We start from the raw sequence: 21,217 nt of genomic DNA, 5'->3' as shown, positions 1-21,217 counted from the left end.
GGCCCGAATGCCCAAATCCGATGCCCAGGACTATGCTTCACACGATAGAGGCGGACGCGAGTACAGGGAGGGAGTCCATACCGCAAATTGTCTCTGGGAGCCTTCTGGCCGCAGGGATAGGCGGAGGTGCGACAGCGGGATGACGACGGCGAGCAATTGCTCTGGCGCAGCGATGCCCAGCGCGAAATTGGTGGTTGCCGAGGTTTTCAGGTGCCCCGCCGCAGCCCTGGAACGCCCCGCGGGTGCCCGAGCGACGCTACCTACGAGTCGGACAGCGGCGGTCCGAAGTTCTCTCTCCCTTTCTACGAACACGATATGGGTGGTGGCGGCGGCGCGTTTCTGGGCAGGGAGGAGGTAGGAGGACTCGGGGGTGTCCAGGGGAGGCTTTATCCCCAGGTCAAGGCGGATATCAATGGATTCCCAAAATCCGCGGAGGTCTTCAACGATCCGACAATGGCGACCGCGACGCCCTATTTATACCCTAGCAGCGAAGACCGAGCACGGGTACGAGGAACGAGATTCCCGGCGAGTGACCCGGAACCGAATCCGAGCGGGCGAGCTCCGATTTTTTTGTTGCGCAGATGGCGGCGGCGATTTCGTTGCCGCGGACTTGGGGAAGGGGACGAGTCCGACAGGTCGGGCCCATGTGCCAGTGAGCGTGGAGGCTGGTCGGGCGGGCCCGCGTGGCAGGCGGAAGGTGCTGGGCTACGCGGAAGGGAAGTCCAAAGTGGGCCGACGAAAGATTTGGCCCAAAGCGCAGGTAATGTTCCTTTTCTTTATTCTTTTTCTTTTCTGTTTTTATTTCCAATTGAATTCTCTTTTAAATTTGAGTTTGAACTTTCTATCTCAAATAAAATGCACAATTGAAATCCAGCATGATTAAATATTCATTATATATATATTTATATTTATATATATGTTTTTTTTATTCATTCATTTATTATTCTACATAAGCAATTGTGTTTGAATATGTAGCACACATGTAATCATTTTAAGAAAATAGTTTATATTGTATGATCTCTAAAAAATGCTCTCACATTAATACATATAATATTAAATAAAGGCTAATGTATATAAGAATTTTTTTTATAGAACTTTTATTTAAGGAGATGTGACTTCAAATGTCATGGGGTTTCCAATGAAGAAAGAAAAAAAAGTTCTAATTCAAAATCTTTGAAATTTTTTTACTATATTCTCAAAATGAGTTTTTAGGGTGTTACAAATCCTACCCCCTTAACAGAAATCTCGTCCTCGAGATTTGTAAGAAAAGGGATGTAGCCCTTTTTTTCAACACATATGCACAAACAAAATCTCAACATGATGCATAATTTATTAGCAAAACATACGGTCAAATAGACCTTATTATTCCTTCTAAAATAATATCATATCATCTAAAGTAACATCTAGATCTTACAAACGGTAGTAATTTATATATATGTTTATGTAGCTTGGTGGAGCTGGTGGTGGCGGTGGAGGTTGTTGTTGTTGTCTCTCCGACCGCGCTTGCCTTATTTCTTGGCGGACCTGACGTATTTCCTCGCGTTCTTGTCTTATCTGATTTTGCATCTCGGTCACCAGGTCTGTTAATTGTTGTATTACCAGTCTTTGGGCAGCAACCACTGCATCGATTTCAATAGGTGGAGGATTTGGAGGATTCATTTCTGTTTGCTGTTGCGTGATAATCTTTCCTTTCCTGGTATTAACCATGAAAGTTAGAAGCATATGGTAATAGTTTTGCAAAGGAAATTATTCAATAAGCGGAATGAATAAGCTAGTAGCTGGTTATAATCTGAAGATTCTTTAGTAGGGCTTAATCTTTTGAGATTAGTTAGATCTAGTACGAAAGGGTAGAATCTTTTTCGAGATAAGATGGATCTATTAATATAGGAGAGTATCTTTTAAGATAAGAGAATCTATTAAGATAGGAAAGAATCTTTCAAGATAAGATTGATCTATTAAAATAGATACACTTTAATGGAGAGTAATCTAGACTGTTTAGTTATCTTATGAATCCTATTTATGCCTATATGTATATGCAGATGTAATTGTGGACATTACTCCACAACTCATCACACTCAATCAAAGATCCAAATCAGACAAGTATCATAAGAACAAACATTGCAGCACATAGATACCTATAAAAATAGTTTTGTTTTTGGTCCTTTGAGTAGGTCTCCTATTCCTAAAGATCACTTTAGGCACAGGATTTCAAAGTGTGAAATCCACATTTGTCTTTAGAATGAAAAGGTAAGAATAATCAGAGTAAGCGAAATTAGATGAGAAAAGATTAAGAAAAGTTTAGAGAAGAATCAGAGTAGCAGAGGTAAGTAGATAATGGTTGTCCAGTTCTATCTAGGTTTCGTCCTACAGTCAACATTCCTCTGATACCACTTCTGTCACACCCGGATTCTAGGGGTCCAAAACCCGGGCGCGAACATAAACACCAGGTGTGCTGGGACCAAGTCTCACACATATGATGCATAGTGGCACAGGATCGAATGTCACATCTTTACTATATAACAGGAGTTCTGTACAAAAATTAATTAAATAATTACATCATATGAGGAAACGATCCAGCAACCCAAAGTTGACTGGGAGACGACGGCCTAGACCTCTCACGAACTCATCACAGCATCCTCCATGCGCCTCATCCTGCGGTACCTGATCTTGACCTGTGGGGGGTGTGAGACAGCAAGAGTGAGCTCACATACGTTCATCGCTCAACAAGTTGTGGGGAATAATGTGCATGAACTCGCCAAAGGTGGGAGCTCACGTGAAGTGTAAGGCTTACCAAAGAGGATGGTTAGAGCTGAGCATTGCTTTTAAAGTTGGTCAAAATTTTATTAGCAGTTACTAAGTATAAGTAAATACCAACCCAATTAAGTAGTAGAACAAAGTAACAACATCACCTGCAATGCAATGCATATGACAAATTGAATTTAAGTTCCATAATTTAATCATCAGAGAGTCCTGAGCTGCTCATGACCGTGAGCTCGGCTAGTATACCAGTTTTACACTCTGCAGAGGTGGTACCCTTTACCCACAAGTCATGTTACCCATCTGCCAAGGGATCGCGACTTCCCATACACCTCTATCGAGGAGGCGAGGCAGGGTAACACTACGAGGCCTTTACAAAGTTCCACTAGCTTCAGAAAACCCGCTACAGTTTATGGGAAGCTCCAATGCAGGAATCCCTTGCAGGACCGCCATCGCAGCAAAATCCTCCCGAGGGCCTCCCTACACTGACCACTCCCCTACTGCCCTTGCCCCTTTCGGGTAAGGTAGTCCTCCACTAGCTTTCCTAATTAGTCAGCCAAGGGCGTCCATAAACCCTTGTGGTGGCACGTGTTTCTCAAGTTAAGCTCTATGTTCCAATTAACATTTAATGATCTTGTCATGAACATAATTGAAATAACAACATAACTGGAACATAGATATAATGAAATATTAACCCAAAACCATATAAAGCAGTAGCAGAACTACCCAAGTGATTCAGGGGTAAACAAGGTATTCAGGATAAACAAACTAGGGTGACCTATTGGGTCCCATCAAGATTAACCTATGCAGATCATTATGATTAATTAGAACATGAGTGGGTAAAAGAAGTTATCAAGGGCACAACTTGCCTTCAATGAGCTCCTGCTCAGCTACTTCTATCTGCTACTCACCAGAATCCTCAGGCACGGGCTCTTCTACTCGCCACAATACAAACAAGCACAATATGCAGGGAAAAATTAACATCACACCAAGCATGTGAACAAAATACACAGAAATATTCTACATATTAAAATAAAATCCTAGGAACAGGAATCGTAATTTTTGGAGTTATAGATTTTAAGTTATGGATTTTCAAAGGTTTTATGTGTTTAAAATAGATTAAGTGAGGAATTAAATTTCTTACTGTTTTAATGTCAAAACAGAGACTCTAAGTGCTAGATAATAAAATTACAAAATTTTAGAAACTGGAATGGACTCATTTGGACTTAAAATGGATTTTCTATGAATTTATCAAGTTCTAGCACTTATTTATATAATAAAAACATATTTTCTAATTCCTTTATTCAGTTTGTCATGGCACTGGACTGGGCGTCAAATTAATAAAAGTCCAAGGGGCTCGGGACAAGAAACCCGAGACACAGCGCACAGTGAATATGGACGGCGGGTTGATACGCTAAAAACTGAGGGGTTCTTTTGTTAAATTGACTGGCTGAAATGGTATCTTGCAATCTCGGCCGCACGATCGCCAATGGACGCTACAGATTAGATCTAGCGGCCACGAACCGGTACGCCCTAATAACCGCACAATTCTAGATCTACGGTCCCGATTTAAAACAGGGGAACATGCCCTAGACGCGCACGATCCCGATCGGACGGCCACCGCTACGCCAACCCGAATCGGTACGCAGAGCCTAAATTGGACCGTTGATCCCGCGATCGACGGCACAGAACGCCCCGCACTCTCTCTTCGTTTCCCTCCTGGTGAACAGGCACGGCGGAGCACTCCGCCCGCGGTGGAGCCATCTCCGGCGAGAGCCACCAACGGCCTGAATGCCCAAATCCGATGCCCAGGACTATGCTTCACACGATAGAGGCGGACGCGAGTACAGGGAGGGAGTCCATACCGCAAATTGTCTCTGGGAGCCTTCTGGCCGCAGGGATAGGCGGAGGTGCGACAGCGCGATGACGACGGCGAGCAATTGCTCTGGCGCAGCGATGCCCAGCGCGAAATTGGTGGTTGCCGAGGTTTTCAGGTGCCCCGCCGCAGCCCTGGAACGCCCCGCGGGTGCCCGAGCGACGCTACCTACGAGTCGGACGGCGGCGGTCCGAAGTTCTCTCTCCCTTTCTGCGAACACGATATGGGTGGTGGCGGCGGCGCGTTTCTGGGCAGGGAGGAGGTAGGAGGACTCGGGGGTGTCCAGGGGAGGCTTTATCCCCAGGTCAAGGCGGATATCAATGGATTCCCAAAATCCGCGGAGGTCTTCAACGATCCGACAATGGCGACCGCGATGCCCGATTTATACCCTAGCAGCGAAGACCGAGCATGGGTACGAGGAACGAGATTCCCGGCGAGTGACCCGGAACCGAATCCGAGCGGGCGAGCTCCGATTTTTTTGTTGCGCAGATGGCGGCGGCGATTTCGTTGCCGCGGACTTGGGGAAGGGGACGAGTCCGACAGGTCGGGCCCATGTGCCAGTGAGCGTGGAGGCTGGTCGGGCGGGCCCGCGTGGCAGGCGGAAGGTGCTGGGCTACGCGGAAGGGAAGTCCAAAGTGGGCCGACGAAAGATTTGGCCCAAAGCGCAGGTAATGTTCCTTTTCTTTATTCTTTTTCTTTTCTGTTTTTATTTCCAATTGAATTCTCTTTTAAATTTGAGTTTGAACTTTCTATCTCAAATAAAATGCACAATTGAAATCCAGCATGATTAAATATTCATTATATATATATATATTTATATTTATATATATGTTTTTTTTATTCATTCATTTATTATTCTACATAAGCAATTGTGTTTGAATATGTAGCACACATGTAATCATTTTAAGAAAATAGTTTATATTGTATGATCTCTAAAAAAAATGCTCTCACATTAATACATATAATATTAAATAAAGGCTAATGTATATAAGAATTTTTTTTATAGAACTTTTATTTAAGGAGATGTGACTTCAAATGTCATGGGGTTTCCAATGAAGAAAGAAAAAAAAAGTTCTAATTCAAAATCTTTGAAATTTTTTTACTATATTCTCAAAATGAGTTTTTAGGGTGTTACAGAGCAGCGAGAGAGTGAGCGCACTCAGGTTGGCGCCGACAGGCGGGGCCTGCCTGTCAGGCACCGAGGATGAGCGGGCGCGGGCGCGCGCGCGTGCTGGGCTTATTGGGCTGGTTTGGGCCAAAATGGCCTTTTCCTTTTTCCTGGAATTTCTATTGCCTTTTCTATTTATTTTCTCTAGGGTTTTTAATTCAAATTCAAATCAAGTTTCAAATTCAAACCAAATCAAATACGTGCAAAAATTCAAAGAGTATTTAGGCTCAATATGATGCAACATTCCATGACTCATGTTTTGGGCAAAATAAAATAAATAATCCTTCACTAATTCCACTAACCCTAATTAAAAGAAAAGAGAGGGAGAAAACTAGAGAGAGTGAAACTAGAGTGAGATAGAGAAGAGTAACACCTGAATTTGGATGATCATAAGAAAGAAATTTTATACCCCCAAATTCAGGGTGTTACAACCCCTCGCCTGACCGCCATCGCAGCAAAATCAACCCAAGGGCCTCCCTAAACTGACCACTCCCCTACTGCCCTTGCCCCTTTCGGGTAAGTTAGTCCTCCATTAGCTTTCTTAATTAGTCAGCCAAGGGCGTCCCATACCACCCTTGTGGTAGCACTATTTTCCCAGGTGGTTCTCCATGTTCCCATTAACATAATGATCTTATCATGAACAGTAAATAACAACTGATAATAAAAGTATAATCAAGAATAATGTGTATCTCTATACCCAAAACCACATAAAGCAATAGCAGGTACTACCCAAAAATTCAGTGGTAAACAAAGTATAAAGATAGTCAAACTAGGGTAACCTACTGGGTCACATCAAAATTAACCTATGCATATCATTATGATTAATAAGAACATGATTGGGTAAAAAGAAGTGATCAAGGGCACAACTTGCTTGGGACTTGAGATTCCAGGTACCAACTTGCTCTTCAGGTAACTCGTAACCTCGCGCTAGTCGTAGCAATACAAACAAACATGGTATAGGCAAAATTAACATCACACCAAACATAAGATCAAACTACATAATAATAATCTACGCGTTGCTACGAGATCATGGGATCGAGAACCACCAAGATCGGAGTTACGGTTAAAGAGGTATAGTTTTCAGAAGACCCACGTGATTAAGTAATTAAAACTAGGTCTTGTTTTGATTCTATAAACATAATCTAAGGAAATAATTAATTCAACTTTAATTTTAATTATAACTTGACTAGAGATCATATTTTATCCAAATTATAATTATGGACATGCTAGTTTTGATTAGAAGAGTTAATCTAGTAGTCATAGGTTAAATAAATACCTAACTTTAAAATTATGTGATATTTAATGTTGTTACTACACATTAATTATTTATACAAAGCTAACATGGCTTGAACGGACCAAATCAGAATTAAAACAAAGAAGTTATGGATTTTCGAAGTTTTAAGTGTTGGATTAAAAGAAACTAAGTGCATAATTTTTTAATCCCAGTTTCATAACAAAATAAGGTTACCAGATAATAAACAATATCAATATGAATTTATTGCAACTGGAATGGATCAATTTAAAGCTAAAATGGATTTTCTATGAATTAAATAAGTTTCTGGATTTATTTTTATATTAAAATTCATTTTCTGATTTAATTATGAATATATTTATTAATTCTGGACTGTGGACACAATTTCTAGAAAGCCCAGGGGTTGTTTTATAAAATTCAGGACTCAATTGTATTTAGTTTAACACTAGGAGGGGACTGTGGATTTATTCCCAATAAGCCGAGGGGCTCATTTGCAAATGCACTGCGGCAAAGAGGTATCTTGAAGTCTCGGTCGTTGGATCACCACTGGACGATCGGGATTAGAACTTATATCGCCGCTGTTGGGGACTTGTTCTCAAATGCTATGAATTAAGAACAAGGCAACATAAAATGTTAAATATCAAAGCCCTTCGTCCTTCGAAGCATTATTTCCCTTCGGATATAATGAATTTCGGACGAAGGTTATGAAGGTCACAGCTTCATAATCATAATAAAAGATGAGAGAGATTTATACACAAAACACGGAAAATAACATGATTACTTTAAACATTATTATTATTTCCTTTTATTATATTACTTGTGTAAACAACGACAAATTACAAATGTACCTTCGGCTTGAAGGAGAGTAAGGGTACAAGCGTGATGCTAAAGCGAATGCCCAGTCCGCGTGAGCAGTACGGGAGTACTATTCATCTATTTATAGGCACGGGACGCAGCCCGTGTAAAATTACATTAATACCCTTTACATTTATCAATAACTCTATAGTAATTCTTCGAGGTCTAATTTGGCTTTTCATCTTTAAGTCGGTTCCCTTTTTCTGATGTCATGCCGAAGCTTTTCTGCATATAGCTTCGTGATCGTCTCATCCTTCGTCATGATCGCCTTCCATCCCAGTCAAGCTTCGTCTTGACCATGCTCTTGTATACCCGTAACCTGATTCCGAAGATGCCTGCTCGCATACTTGGAAAACATTGTCAAATCATGTTTTTGAGGACCTTCGGAAGCCGAAGGCCCCCAACAGCTACGAACCGGTACACACTGCGGGTCGTTGGATTTAAATTCTCTGGTCAGGATTTTAAAATATCGCGATCGAACTCCACTCGCCGATCCAACGATCTACGACCCAGACCTGTTCTAGCCGAAAGGGTACGCGAGATTTAATCTGTGCCGTCTATTACTGAATCCACGGCCAGTACGCCTTCTTCTTCCTCCCGAGGTTGGATGCAGCGGCGCTGGATGCAACAGAGCGGGGAGGCGTTTGCACAGGTTGTCTCACCTTACGACGAAGCTCGAAGGAGGTGGTCGTGAGCGCGGTTCGGTGAAGCAAAGCTCCTGCGTGTTCGTCGACGTGGGACAGTGCCCTGGTCTGTGGTGGTCGGCCACCGTTCATCTTCCAGCTCACGGCAAACAACAGGAGCTGCGGCACCACCGCGCCGCGGCAGTGGTCACGCCGGAGCACGCCAAATCGGTGCCCCGATGCTCCCCACACGCATCAAGGCTGCGATTCACAATGAGGAGGGTGATTCAAATATGATGGAGATACTCACCGCAACTAGAGGGCAATGGAGGGAGCTGGCCATGGAGGACAGTGGGTTCACGGTGGAGGACTTCCTCCGGTGAAGAAATCCCAAGCCCCGGGCGCCGGTTCAACGCGGCGAGGCCACAACACACTTCTCCACGTACAGGTGGAGCTTCACGGCACGACACTGGGGCCGCGACAACGATGAGCCCGTAAGGCCATGGCGCAGCTCACCCGACTGTGCATCCGTTTACAGCGATTCTCGGATATGTGAGGGGGAAACGAGGGGCATAGTTAAATAGGCTCGTGCAGGAAGCCAGTCGGCACCGATTGGGCGCCCAGGTTGTTACGGAATCCCGGGAATTCCATAGCCGGACCTGGGTGCGGCAGCGGTGAATTCGGGATCCGGTATGGGGAGGGGAGGAAAGAGATGACAACATAGGCCCAGTGACAGCGAAAGCAGAGCGAACCAACGCGCGTGGAAGGAAGGATGGAGCGCGGGCCTAGGCAGTAGTCCTCCACACGCGGGCAGCCATGAGACTGACATTTGCGGTCCACATGGCAGAGAAGTAAAGTAGGGCGCATAAGTGAGCTGGCGGGGTAGGGTGGGAGTTGGGCCGAGGGAAAAACGAAACCAGGGGGCGCGGTGGAGAGAAGGAAAAGAGGTGATGGGCCGGGGCTAGAATTTGGCCCAAACCGAGGCTACGCCCTATATCCTTTTCATTTTATTTTCTATTCCCCTTTCCCCTATTTTTGGATTCCAAACTAAATTTGAATTCATGTTTGAACTTTGAATTCACAATTCTCACCTGAATAACCCTTTTACTTCTTGTAATTTATTTATTTATTACTTATTCTCCTTCCTATTATTTAATTCTAGCAATGACTTCAATACAATTTCCTTTCTCATTCCTATTTTATGTTTTCATTTAAAATTGGAGGTCTAATTTAGGTCTTCCATAAAATGCACTACCAAAAATTATCATCAAGAGATCAACCTTTCTTTATCTATTTATTGGTCCTTAAATTTAGTATTCTCAATTGACTATGAAGAGGAAATGCCCTACTAAATTCTAAGGGTTTCAAAAATTTTAGAACCACTATCATATCCATTCTTATTTCTTTATTATTTTATGATATTTTTTTCTTCTACCAATATTGGGCTTTACAACGATGAGGGGGCGAGCGGTGCCTAACTCCACTAGGGGGTAATGGCGGGAAGGAGGAGGGAGGACGGCGGCCAGCGGTGATCGCGCTGAAGTTGTGCACGGGTGAGGGAGTGGGTGGCTGACTGGCGGGGTCAGGCTGTCGGCGGTGCACGGGCGCGAGAGAGTGAGGGAGAGCGTGCGCTAGCAAGTGGATTCGGGCGGCAACGAGAGAGAGGGGGAGCGTGCGGGGGGATGGGTCGAGATGGGCCAAGGAGAGCACGCGGGGATGGGCCGGCACGGGCGTGGGCCAAGGCCACCCTGCCGAGGGGGAGAGTTCTCTCTTTTTTTTCTTAATTCCCTTCTCATATATACATATTATATATATATAAGAGATTTTCTAGGTGCAGAAATGAAATGCTAGGTGAGACTACATGTGTGAAGTGCTTCTAGCAAACATAGTTTATGCATATGAGAAAAAAATGCTTATGAGGCTTAGGGCTAAAGGGGGTGTTGGTCACTTGTTCTCAAATGCTGTGAATTAAGAACAAGGCAAAACAATTGTTAAGTATTAAGGACCATCGTCCTTCGAAACATTACCTCCTCTCGAATATAATGATCATTACACAAAGGTTATGAAGGACATGCCTTCATCATTTCATGGATAAATATGACGATAATGAATGTAATTCATTAGTTCATTCACATTTGTATTTCATAACATACACATGAACATTAACAAAGTTGTTATTACATTGATACCTTTGGCTTGTTCGAAGGTGCTGATGCGAGAGTGATTACAGTCCAGCGTGAACAGTACAGTGCTACTGTTCGTCTATTTATAGGCACAGGACGCAGCCCGGGTAAAAGTACATTTATGTCTCTGACCCTTACTTATGACCATAACATAAATCATTAAGGATAGCTGATCTTTTTTCCTTCCGGTTAGCATCATATTTGGCCTTCATCACCATTTTAAGCCGAAGCTATTACTGTTCGGCTATAGTTTCAGCGTTTACTTTTATCGTCTTTGGATTATATCTTCACCTCGTATGCCTTTGCCATGGGAGAAAACTTCCGTCCTGAAGTCGAAGCTCACTGTAATAATCCATATCATGCAGAAAACATATGGTTAGTCATGTTTTTGAAGACCTTCGGAAAAGAAAGGCCTCCAACAAGGGGTTAAAAAGTTTAGGGTTTCTAACCTTGAAGCCAATGCATTGACATAGTAACAGACTCTAAAGCTTGTTAATGAGCTTGTTAAAAGGATGTGGTAGACTAGTCATGGCAGGGCGTCGGATGTTCTAGTACAATAAATATTATAGTTTCTACCATCAATGTTTTCTCAAAATTGTTGTCTTAGAGGTTTAAAGACCTCACTTTTGACTTTTTTCCTAAACCATGATTTGTATATGTATTTGGTTTAATAAAATCATAGGTCATGATAACCTAATTTTCTAAGCAGCCCCTAAAGCTAGGTAGTATCCTAAATGCTGGTACCGACATGTGAAACAAGGTACCAGCTATGAATCAAAATTACAGCAACTGAACAACCATGACGTTGTGAAACAAAAAAAAGGGCGGTAAAGCTAAGTAGTACCGGCACCAGCTGGTACCTTGCTTTACTTGTGTTTATAACGGGGTTTTTAATTATAAACATTAAGGGCTAGTTTGTGAACACCGTTTTCCCAATAGATTTCAATTTTTGCAAGGGCTACTTTGGAAACCTCAAATCCATTTCAAGATTAGAGAGGATTAAGGTGGAAATAAACTAATTTTCTCTCCAATCCCTTTAAATCATGAAGGGGATTTAGGTTTTCCAAACTAACCTAAAGGAAAATTGGAATCCCTTGATAAAACGATGTTCCCAAACTAACCCTAACACTATATTTACATACTGATTGAAAAGACCGAACAAAACTAACTGTATAAACAGTTACTAGTGGAACAGACCGAATCTATTAATCTTAACTAGTCTATGTCTAACTTTATATGAGCTAAATAACCTAATTAGTGTTAATTCTCATCAACTGTCGCCTTTTGTGTAATTGATTTTTAAATTAGTTCATATTTGGTCCCTCTACTCTAAATATAGTGCTAGTTTTTAGTAGTAGCATGTTGGATGAAACACGTCTAGAACTAGAACTGACTCACGTGAACCACATATCAGTGCCATTTTGCAAAAAATGATGCTGACTTATACCGGTTAAATCCCACGTGCTAAATAACTTGGCCTTCCTTCTCCTTTAATAATTTCAAGGTTACATCACGAATTGACCCTTGACCTGGGCAATCATTGCATGATCTCACCAATTTTACCGTCGCTTGCTCGTGCCACCGTTGCTGCAAATAAACCTTCCCATTGCTTACAAAAACCCATGCTTCATCTCGCTGCTTGATCATGATTTCGATCAGGCGGCGGCACTGCTTTGGGGTGGCGAGCTGGCGGTAGGAGACGATCAAAAGGGGTTACGGTGCAGCGCATGGCCATGGTCGTCAGGCGTGACGTGGACGGCGGCGAGCCGGAGGGTGAGCAGTCCGACGAGCGACGGGCCAGCTCAAACGGCGGCGTGCCGGGCCGGCTCAGTCGCGTCGGATTCCGGTGATGCCGTCATTAACTCTACTCTAGGGCGCCTTCTCTGTGACTGTGAGGAGACTCTGGAGCCAGACAAAAGACGGCCATGGCTGCTTGCGTCGCCCAGGAAAAAAGGATCAGAAAGAAGTGAGCGGCCGCACGCCACCCCGTAGCCCATACAACGGCCTTCCTCCGGGCCTCGCCCTTTTCGCACGTCAGCGTCTTGCTTTCTTTAATGCCGTTTTAATGGCCACCTGTCGTGTAAGTGTAACACAAGTGTCGAATAGGAAATTCACGAGCTGTCAAAAACCACATGAGGTTTGTTTTTGACCCGCGACCGCGAGCTTGCTAACGCAAGGTTTCAGTTCTCGCCGAAACGAAACAAAATGACGGTGCCGCGCTTGCGCTGTCATTTTTTTGTTTTCGACGGCCAGGCTGAAACTGTATGGCTGAGGATGTCACTGAGCTTCTTGTTTCCTAGTGAAAATGGTAGAGAGCAGTTACTTGTTCACGTGAGAGAAGAAACTAAAGAGAAAATAAATTAGCCTTTCTGCCTTTGTGACTGTTTTGAACTTTTGATATATATATCCAGCCTTCCGCATGCTATATTTGAATCTCAATAAACGGTGCTAGGGGGGTTTTAGCAAAAGTACTTCAATGTTCAATACTGTCTTAATAGACGTCCTTCTCTAACATCAAGGAGTACATTGCGTACGGGCCCTATTTATTTCGGTTTTTGGCTGTTAGAATCGGCTTTTGGCAGCCAAATATTTTGTTTTTCAGATTGCTTACATGAGAATCGCGTCTGTAAAAATCGTCTAAATCAACGTTAATATAAAATCCTAAATTGTGCAGAGCCCTCCACCTTTCTTAACACACAACACAGGTCTCAGGATATTCAAATCCATATAAGAGCTAGATTATTCAGTAGTCCAGATTCCGACCAAAACTCTTTAGGATGCTATCACAAACAAACATGTCCATATTCTTTCGTGATTTTAACGTATCGTTTTCGTGCCCTCTAACCAAAACACTCCCAAACTTGTTTTCGCTTTTCGAAAGGAGGCTCGAAATTATGAAACTAAATTTTAGGAATAAAGACACAATTGCGACACAAAAATAACCTTTTTTTACCCAACTTCACACCACCATATGTAGGTCTTCGTGCTACCGGATTTGCCAACACCTATAAAATTTATGTCAGGTTGTCACGGCTTTACTATTATCGCGTCTAACTTCAAACACATCTGGAGATGCATTGATCTCGCGCGCGGCTTGAAAATTTAGTTATTAGGTTGGTAAAAGACTAGGTTAGGTAAGAAATTTGAAAACAAAAATCCATGGGAGATGTTTTTACGTAGAAGAATAGTGAGAATTTGAGAAACTTTATTTCCTAAGAAACAAAGAAAGTTTTGGTGAAATAATTGAAACGAAAAATTCGAGAAACTAGAAGCCCGATAATGCCCTTCTCCTCTACCAACTACCAGCGCAGTCACTCGCCTCTGCACACGTCGCTGATGCTCGTCTTCCTTCCTTCCCATCCTTTATAAGGCCCGGCCGCGGCTCTGCTCGCCTCTCCTCCCTTCCCTCCCGTACCGTATCAGTCTCCCGGATTCTCTCCGGTTCGTGGGAGGGCCAAAGCTTCGAGTTAGGAAAACCCTACCGCTGTGGGAGTAGCCTCCGGCGATGGCTGCGGCGGCGATCCTGCCGGAGCTGGCGACGCAGGTGCTCATCCCGGTCGCGGCGGCCGTGGGCATCGCGTTCGCGGTGGTGCAGTGGGTGCTGGTCTCCAAGGTGCGGGTCACCCCCGAGCGCCGCGCGGACGGCGGGGCCGTGAAGAGCGGGCCCAGCGACTACCTCATCGAGGAGGAGGAGGGACTCAACGACCACAACGTCGTCGTCAAGTGCGCCGAGATCCAGACCGCCATCTCTGAAGGTGAGAGGCTGAGCGCTGGCTCTGTGTTTGGCTGGTTGCATATACTCGCGCGCGTTTTAATTTCGCTCCACTCTTTGTTTGAAGTTGGTACGCGGGGGTGCTTCGATTATTTGGGTTGGATGCTGTTGGAAATGATCGAAACCTTACGTGCTTTGCTTATTGGCTTAGGCACGACCGCACGAGTTGGTGCTCTGGATTTGATTTTCGAGGAAAAGGATCGTGGGAAATAATTCTGTTCTTGCAACATAGTACTGTATATGTTTATATTTTGTATGTTTTGTATTTTATAAAAAATAAACGATTCTATTTAACGATGGTCTCCCAATCACCTCTGTTACGGAATCAACTTTGATTTTTATCGGATGTCTTGCTTGCTAGTTGCTATGTGACGAGACGGTTGGAGGAAACAATCATTTATTGCGGCTTATGTGTTGCCTTGCTCGGTGATGTGAGAACGTCGTGCGTACGCAAGTTTCATGTTTGGACATGAGACTTTTAATCAGTTCCTAGCTTTAATAAAGGAGGAGACAGCTTGTTTGCAAACGACAAGCAAAGGCGCTACTCTTTTCACGGTCTTTTTTTTTTCTTGTTGGTTTTTTTTCGGGCGGGATGGGGGTACCCGTACCCGAATAACTCAGAGAGTTGCTAAACCATAGATGTCTGATTTTTGCTTTATTTTCAGATGGCAAACAACATCTATCTAATCTACAACTATCAGAACTTAGACTTAAATCTTAGAACCGAATACCTTCTCTCTTATTGCTAGTTTATCTTTGCTAGTTTATCTTCACTTACGGAAATGTGAATAACTTAATATTGCATTAGTGTTCCAACCTTCCAGGCTATGGATCTACGGACGGCCTTAAACTAGCTGTTGTCTCTACTTTATGCAGCAGAGATTACACTAAGCTTTTGTAGTTAATTGAACCCTAATCCTTGGGGCACAGCTAATTCTGGTCCACCTAGATATCCTTTTAGAGGTATCTTTTGGGAATGTGTGGGCGTGGTCAAAATTGGTCGTAATAGTTTGGTCGTATGGTCAGAAGCTGCCTGTGGGGTAACAGATGAGGGGATAAGTCCCAGCGGTCTGAGAAGTACACAGGAGTGGCCAGTGGGGTTGCAGATAAAGAGATAAGTTCTCGCAGCACGTGGTCCTCGCTACTCAATCTTCACTGCAGCTGATATTAACTGTAGTCGGTCCAGACTTCATCTTGTGGGATCCACATGGTCTACATCCTGCCGCGCTTTGGTAATTTCATAATTCATTGAATTCCTTGCATGTGCACATGTGCGGGGAAGTACTGATGCAGATGAATTGTTGCACTTTGTATTGTGTTCCAGTAAGGGGGTGTTTGGTTTGTAGGGACTATTTTTTAGTCCCTACATTTTATTCTACTTTAGTTACAAAATTATCAAATATAGAAACTAAAACTCTATTTTAGTTTCTATATTTGTCAATTTATATACTAAGATGGAACAAAATGAAGGGACTAAACATTGGTCCCTAGAAACCAAACACACTCTAACATTTCAGACCTAATTGTTGATGTACTCGTGGTAGTTCTTATCTAATCTAATAATACGAAGATAACGATAAATATGTGGTAGCTATCTTTCTGAATTAACGATTGGATGATATCTCATATTCATCGTTGATGATACCTGGGAGCAATAATCGTGTAGGTCAGTCAAATGTGACCTTTTCTGTGAAGGTGATTGTGTGTTTGGTTTTACTGTTTACACAACGGGCAAGAGACAGATCATGTAGTTTCTGTAGCTTTAGCAGTGAAACTTAGTGAGCTATTTTCTCCCTAATTACCGAACTATTTTGACATTCACTAGTTGCTGCCTTATTTGCTAAGAGTTCATTTAAAATAAGCTGACTTAGTATAGGCATTTTTAAAGCTTGTTGAGTTGGATTTGGTTAGTTCTCAATTTCCCGTTGCAGCACCAATTGCCTACGGCATGTTGTAGTTGCCGGTTTAGTCTTGATGGATAAGTTTTCAATGGACCTCGTGGTTTTCATTTAAGTTAGCACTGAATTAATTTGCTCTTAAGGCAGCTATCAGTCTGTCACTGTTTACCATTTATCTGTAGTTCTCTGTTCCAGTTGGTTTGATGTTGACTCATGTACCTGTGCTGTTCTGACCGTGACAACATTAAAAGGTGGAAAACTGCTATTATCTACCGCTAGAATCTTAATTTGGCTTGTTTTTTCAGGATGCGTAATAAAGGTACATAAATTGAGCAACTTATACCCAGTCTACCTAAAATGGGTTTGATTGATCAAATCCATGCATGCAAGTGATGAAGTGAAGGATTGCGATGCTCCTCCGTTCCAAATTATAAGATATTCTAACTTTATTGGAGAGTCAAAACATCTCAAGTTTGACCAAAATTATTACAGAGAGAATTACAAAGATTTATGGCATTAAATAAGTAAAATATGAAAATAGAATTAATGAAGAATCTAACAATGTAACAAAGGTACATAAATTAAGCAACTTATACCCAGTCTACCTAAAATGGGTTTGATCAAATCCATGCATGCAAGTGATGAAGTGAAGGACTGCGATGCTCCTCCGTTCCAAATTATAAGATATTCTAACTTTATTGGAGAGTCAAAACATCTCAAGTTTGACCAAAATTATTACAGAGAGAATTACAAAGATCTATGGTATTAAATAGGTAAAACATGAAAATAGAATTAATGAAGAATCTAACAATACTTATTTAGTATCATAAATATTATTACTTTATTATATAAATTTAGTTAAACTTGAGATGTTTTGACTCTTAAAAAAAGTCAGAATGACTTATAATTTAGGACAGAGGGACTGAGGGAGTATAAAACTTATCTTCTTCATATAGGATCAAAGAGCTGTTCCCATTTAGGCCTGTTTCATAGTGAGCGCAGCAATTCTTTCACAAGGTAATATTGTCATGCACATAGAAGTAGAGGGTTTGCCATTGTAGGATTTTGCACTCCATTGTGCCACTGACGTGGTGAACGAGTGGCAATCCTCAAGCGCCAGAATGGGGTGGCAAATACTCGAACTTGCTTTATTTTAGAGGTGTTTGGGGTTCAGTATCATCAGCCTTGAATTTTTTGTTACTTCAGAGTCGATGTTGTTCTGTAGCATGCTTTGCTCATTTCAATTTTTTATTTAGCAAACCTTAATACACTGTCTGCCACTACTGAACAACTTTGCCATCCTTTTCCTTACTTCGTTGTGAACAGGAGCTACATCTTTCCTTTTCACTGAGTACAAGTATGTTGGATTATTCATGGGCATCTTTGCAATCCTTATATTCCTCTTCCTTGGGTCTGTCGAGGGATTCAGCACGAAGAGTCAACCTTGCCACTATATCAAGGACCAGACTTGCAAGCCTGCCCTTGCTAATGCCATCTTCAGTACTATAGCTTTTGTGCTTGGTGCAGTCACCTCACTAGTTTCCGGCTTTCTTGGAATGAAGATCGCAACTTATGCGAATGCCCGGACAACTTTAGAGGCCAGAAAGGGTGTCGGAAAGGCATTTATTACTGCCTTCCGAGCTGGTGCAGTAATGGGCTTCCTGCTTGCTGCCAGCGGTCTTTTGGTTCTTTACATTGCTATCAATTTGTTTGGAATTTATTACGGTGATGACTGGGAAGGTCTTTTTGAAGCTATTACTGGTTATGGCCTTGGTGGTTCTTCTATGGCTCTTTTCGGCCGCGTTGGTGGTGGTATTTATACCAAGGCTGCTGATGTTGGTGCTGACCTTGTGGGGAAGGTAGAAAGAAACATTCCTGAGGACGATCCAAGAAACCCAGCTGTAAGAATTTATTCACTTGAATTGTTAAAGCTTCCAGTTCTTAAGTGCTATCTTGCTACACTGCAACTGCATAGTGTTCATACTTTTTTTCTCGAACAACGCAATAGAGCAACGTGTCATTTTATTAAGAAAGAATAAAATTATGAGTCCTTACAAGGACCAATCTGAGTACAAGGACCAATTTGCTTTCGGTCATAGCTTATAGCTAGCATTCTGCTTGCCATAGTACTAGATTGGCATCTGCACCATGGTGTAAGAATGATATCTTGATGTACTTGCAGGTTATTGCTGACAATGTTGGTGATAATGTTGGAGATATTGCTGGAATGGGATCAGATCTCTTTGGCTCATATGCTGAATCATCATGTGCTGCTCTTGTTGTGGCCTCTATCTCGTCTTTTGGAATCAACCATGAATTTACTCCGATGGTGTACCCTCTTCTCGTCAGTTCTGTTGGTATTATAGCATGTCTCATAACAACGCTGTTTGCAACTGATTTCTTCGAGATAAAGGCTGTGGATGAAATAGAGCCTGCTCTCAAGAAACAGCTCATAATTTCCACAATTGTGATGACCATTGGCATTGCACTAATCAGTTGGCTTGGTCTTCCATACACTTTCACTATTTTCAACTTTGGAGTCCAGAAGACAGTGCAAAGCTGGTATGCAAAAATTTTGATTGGCCATTGAAGTTTTTAGTATAAAGTTCGTATTACAATATTTGTGTTAAATTTATCAGGCACCTGTTCTTATGTGTAGTTGGTGTTTGCGCTGGCTAATTGTTGGTTTTGATACTAAGTAATTCATATTTCAGTCTCATTCTAATTTAAATTTATCAGGCAATTGTTCTTGTGTGTGGCGGTTGGTCTCTGGGCTGGCCTAGTCATTGGTTTTGTTACTGAGTACTACACAAGCAATGCCTACAGGTATCTAGAATCTTTTTTTTCTTGCTAGTGAGTATGATGGTAGCATTTCTTGTTTGCTTCCAATGTATGACATATTTGTCGTTTTGTGTTCCAGCCCTGTACAAGATGTTGCTGATTCCTGCAGAACTGGAGCAGCTACTAATGTCATTTTTGGGCTTGCTTTGGGTTACAAATCAGTCATTATCCCAATTTTTGCTATTGCGTTTAGTATCTTCCTCAGCTTCAGCCTTGCTGCCATGTATGGTGTTGCTGTGGCTGCTCTTGGAATGCTGAGCACCATTGCCACAGGTCTTGCTATTGATGCATATGGCCCTATCAGTGATAATGCTGGAGGAATAGCTGAAATGGCTGGGATGAGCCATAGGATTCGTGAGAGAACTGATGCTCTAGATGCTGCAGGAAATACCACGGCTGCAATTGGGAAGGTAGACATGTGCTTGTCTTATCAGAATTTCATGTGATTGCACAGCGAACTAATGATATTTCAAGTTTTCTGCTTTTTCCATTTGCAAATGCCAGTTAGGATTCATACATAGTTGTAATCTTGCATGTGCTTTCATTTAAGAGCTTGGACGCCCCTATAAACTTTAGTATTTTCTATTTAGATCATTTTATACCACCTTCAATGCAATTGGTTTTGCTAGAGAAAAAATCTCATGGTTTTGTATTTGCAGGGTTTTGCCATTGGCTCTGCAGCCTTGGTTTCCCTTGCACTATTTGGTGCGTTTGTAAGCCGGGCTGCTATCTCCACTGTTGATGTTCTGACTCCTAAAGTATTCATCGGGCTTATTGTCGGTGCTATGCTCCCGTACTGGTTCTCGGCAATGACCATGAAGAGTGTGGGCAGTGCTGCGCTCAAGATGGTGGAGGAAGTTCGTCGGCAGTTCAACAACATCCCTGGGCTCATGGAAGGCACCACAAAGCCTGACTACGCAACTTGTGTCAAGATCTCAACGGATGCATCCATCAAGGAGATGATCCCCCCAGGTGCTCTTGTTATGCTCACACCACTGATCGTTGGGATTCTATTTGGGGTTGAGACCCTCTCTGGAGTCCTTGCTGGTGCCCTTGTCTCTGGTGTTCAGGTTGGTGGGAGTTCCTCGCAAATTTCGATATGATACTTGCACCCGAGTTTTTCCTTATTACATTTCACCATTTTCAGATTGCCATTTCTGCATCCAACACTGGTGGTGCCTGGGACAACGCCAAGAAGTACATTGAGGTAAAGTTACACGCAGACTTTACTGGGCCTTGTTTTCCCTGCCTGAACCTGCATAACACCTTCTCTAAAAAGGCTTTTTTTAAGGGAAAAAATTATTTATAACATTTTGATCTTTGGTTTGCTCAGGCTGGAGTTTCAGAGCATGCCAGGACCCTTGGCCCAAAAGGTTCTGACCCTCACAAGGCGGCTGTCATTGGTGACACCATTGGAGATCCTCTCAAGGACACGTCTGGCCCTTCCCTCAACATCCTCATCAAGCTTATGGCGGTTGAATCCCTTGTCTTCGCCCCCTTCTTCGCCGCCCATGGTGGCATTCTCTTCAAATGGCTCTAAGCCAGCGAGAGACGCAGGATAAAGGCCGTAGTTTTGCAAGGCGAGTAGAGCAGTATGTCAGTAATACAGCATCTATGGCATGTGCTTTTGCTCGTCCAGTTCATGAGCCCCGTTGTGTATTTGGTTTCCGTTTTCTTGGTTGGAGTTTTTAGTTCCAAGGTCCGATCATGTTTTGATCCCATAAATTCTCTTCCAGCCTTCGAGCAACTGAGTCCATCTTCCTAAGTCATCAGCCCCAGCGAGACATTGAAGCATGGGGAAACTTAAACAGTATGGTGATGATTAATCTCAGCATTTTTTTTCTTGCAGCAATCAATATGGACTTTGCTTAAAATTTCGTTGTCTTTTCAAAACGATATGCAAGCAAAATGGAAGTGATGTTCTTTGAAACTTTGTTTCAATGCTATAGCAAAGGTTTGCATTTTACAAAGTTCGGTTTAGTGACGACCATT

At 42.7% G+C, this 21,217-nt stretch overlaps 1 protein-coding gene across 1 annotated transcript; it reads left to right on the top strand.

Moving 5' to 3' along the window:
* Window positions 1–14,122: 14,122 nt before the first annotated feature.
* Window positions 14,123–21,176, top strand: LOC542328 (vacuolar proton pump homolog 1). Its single transcript, NM_001111910.2, has 8 exons — window positions 14,123–14,469; window positions 17,711–18,285; window positions 18,567–18,946; window positions 19,124–19,210; window positions 19,305–19,635; window positions 19,885–20,295; window positions 20,373–20,432; window positions 20,559–21,176. The coding sequence occupies exons 1-8, from the start codon at window positions 14,220–14,222 to the stop codon at window positions 20,763–20,765; spliced, it is 2,301 nt and encodes a 766-aa protein (NP_001105380.2). The 5' UTR covers window positions 14,123–14,219; the 3' UTR covers window positions 20,766–21,176.
* The last annotated feature ends 41 nt before the right edge of the window (window positions 21,177–21,217 follow it).

The sequence above is a fragment of the Zea mays genome, chromosome 5 (genome assembly GCF_902167145.1).
Source record: "Zea mays cultivar B73 chromosome 5, Zm-B73-REFERENCE-NAM-5.0, whole genome shotgun sequence".
Lineage (NCBI taxonomy): Eukaryota > Viridiplantae > Streptophyta > Magnoliopsida > Poales > Poaceae > Zea > Zea mays.
The sequence above is the reverse complement of the archived record's forward strand: the minus strand, read 5'-3'. Positions and strand labels throughout refer to the sequence as shown.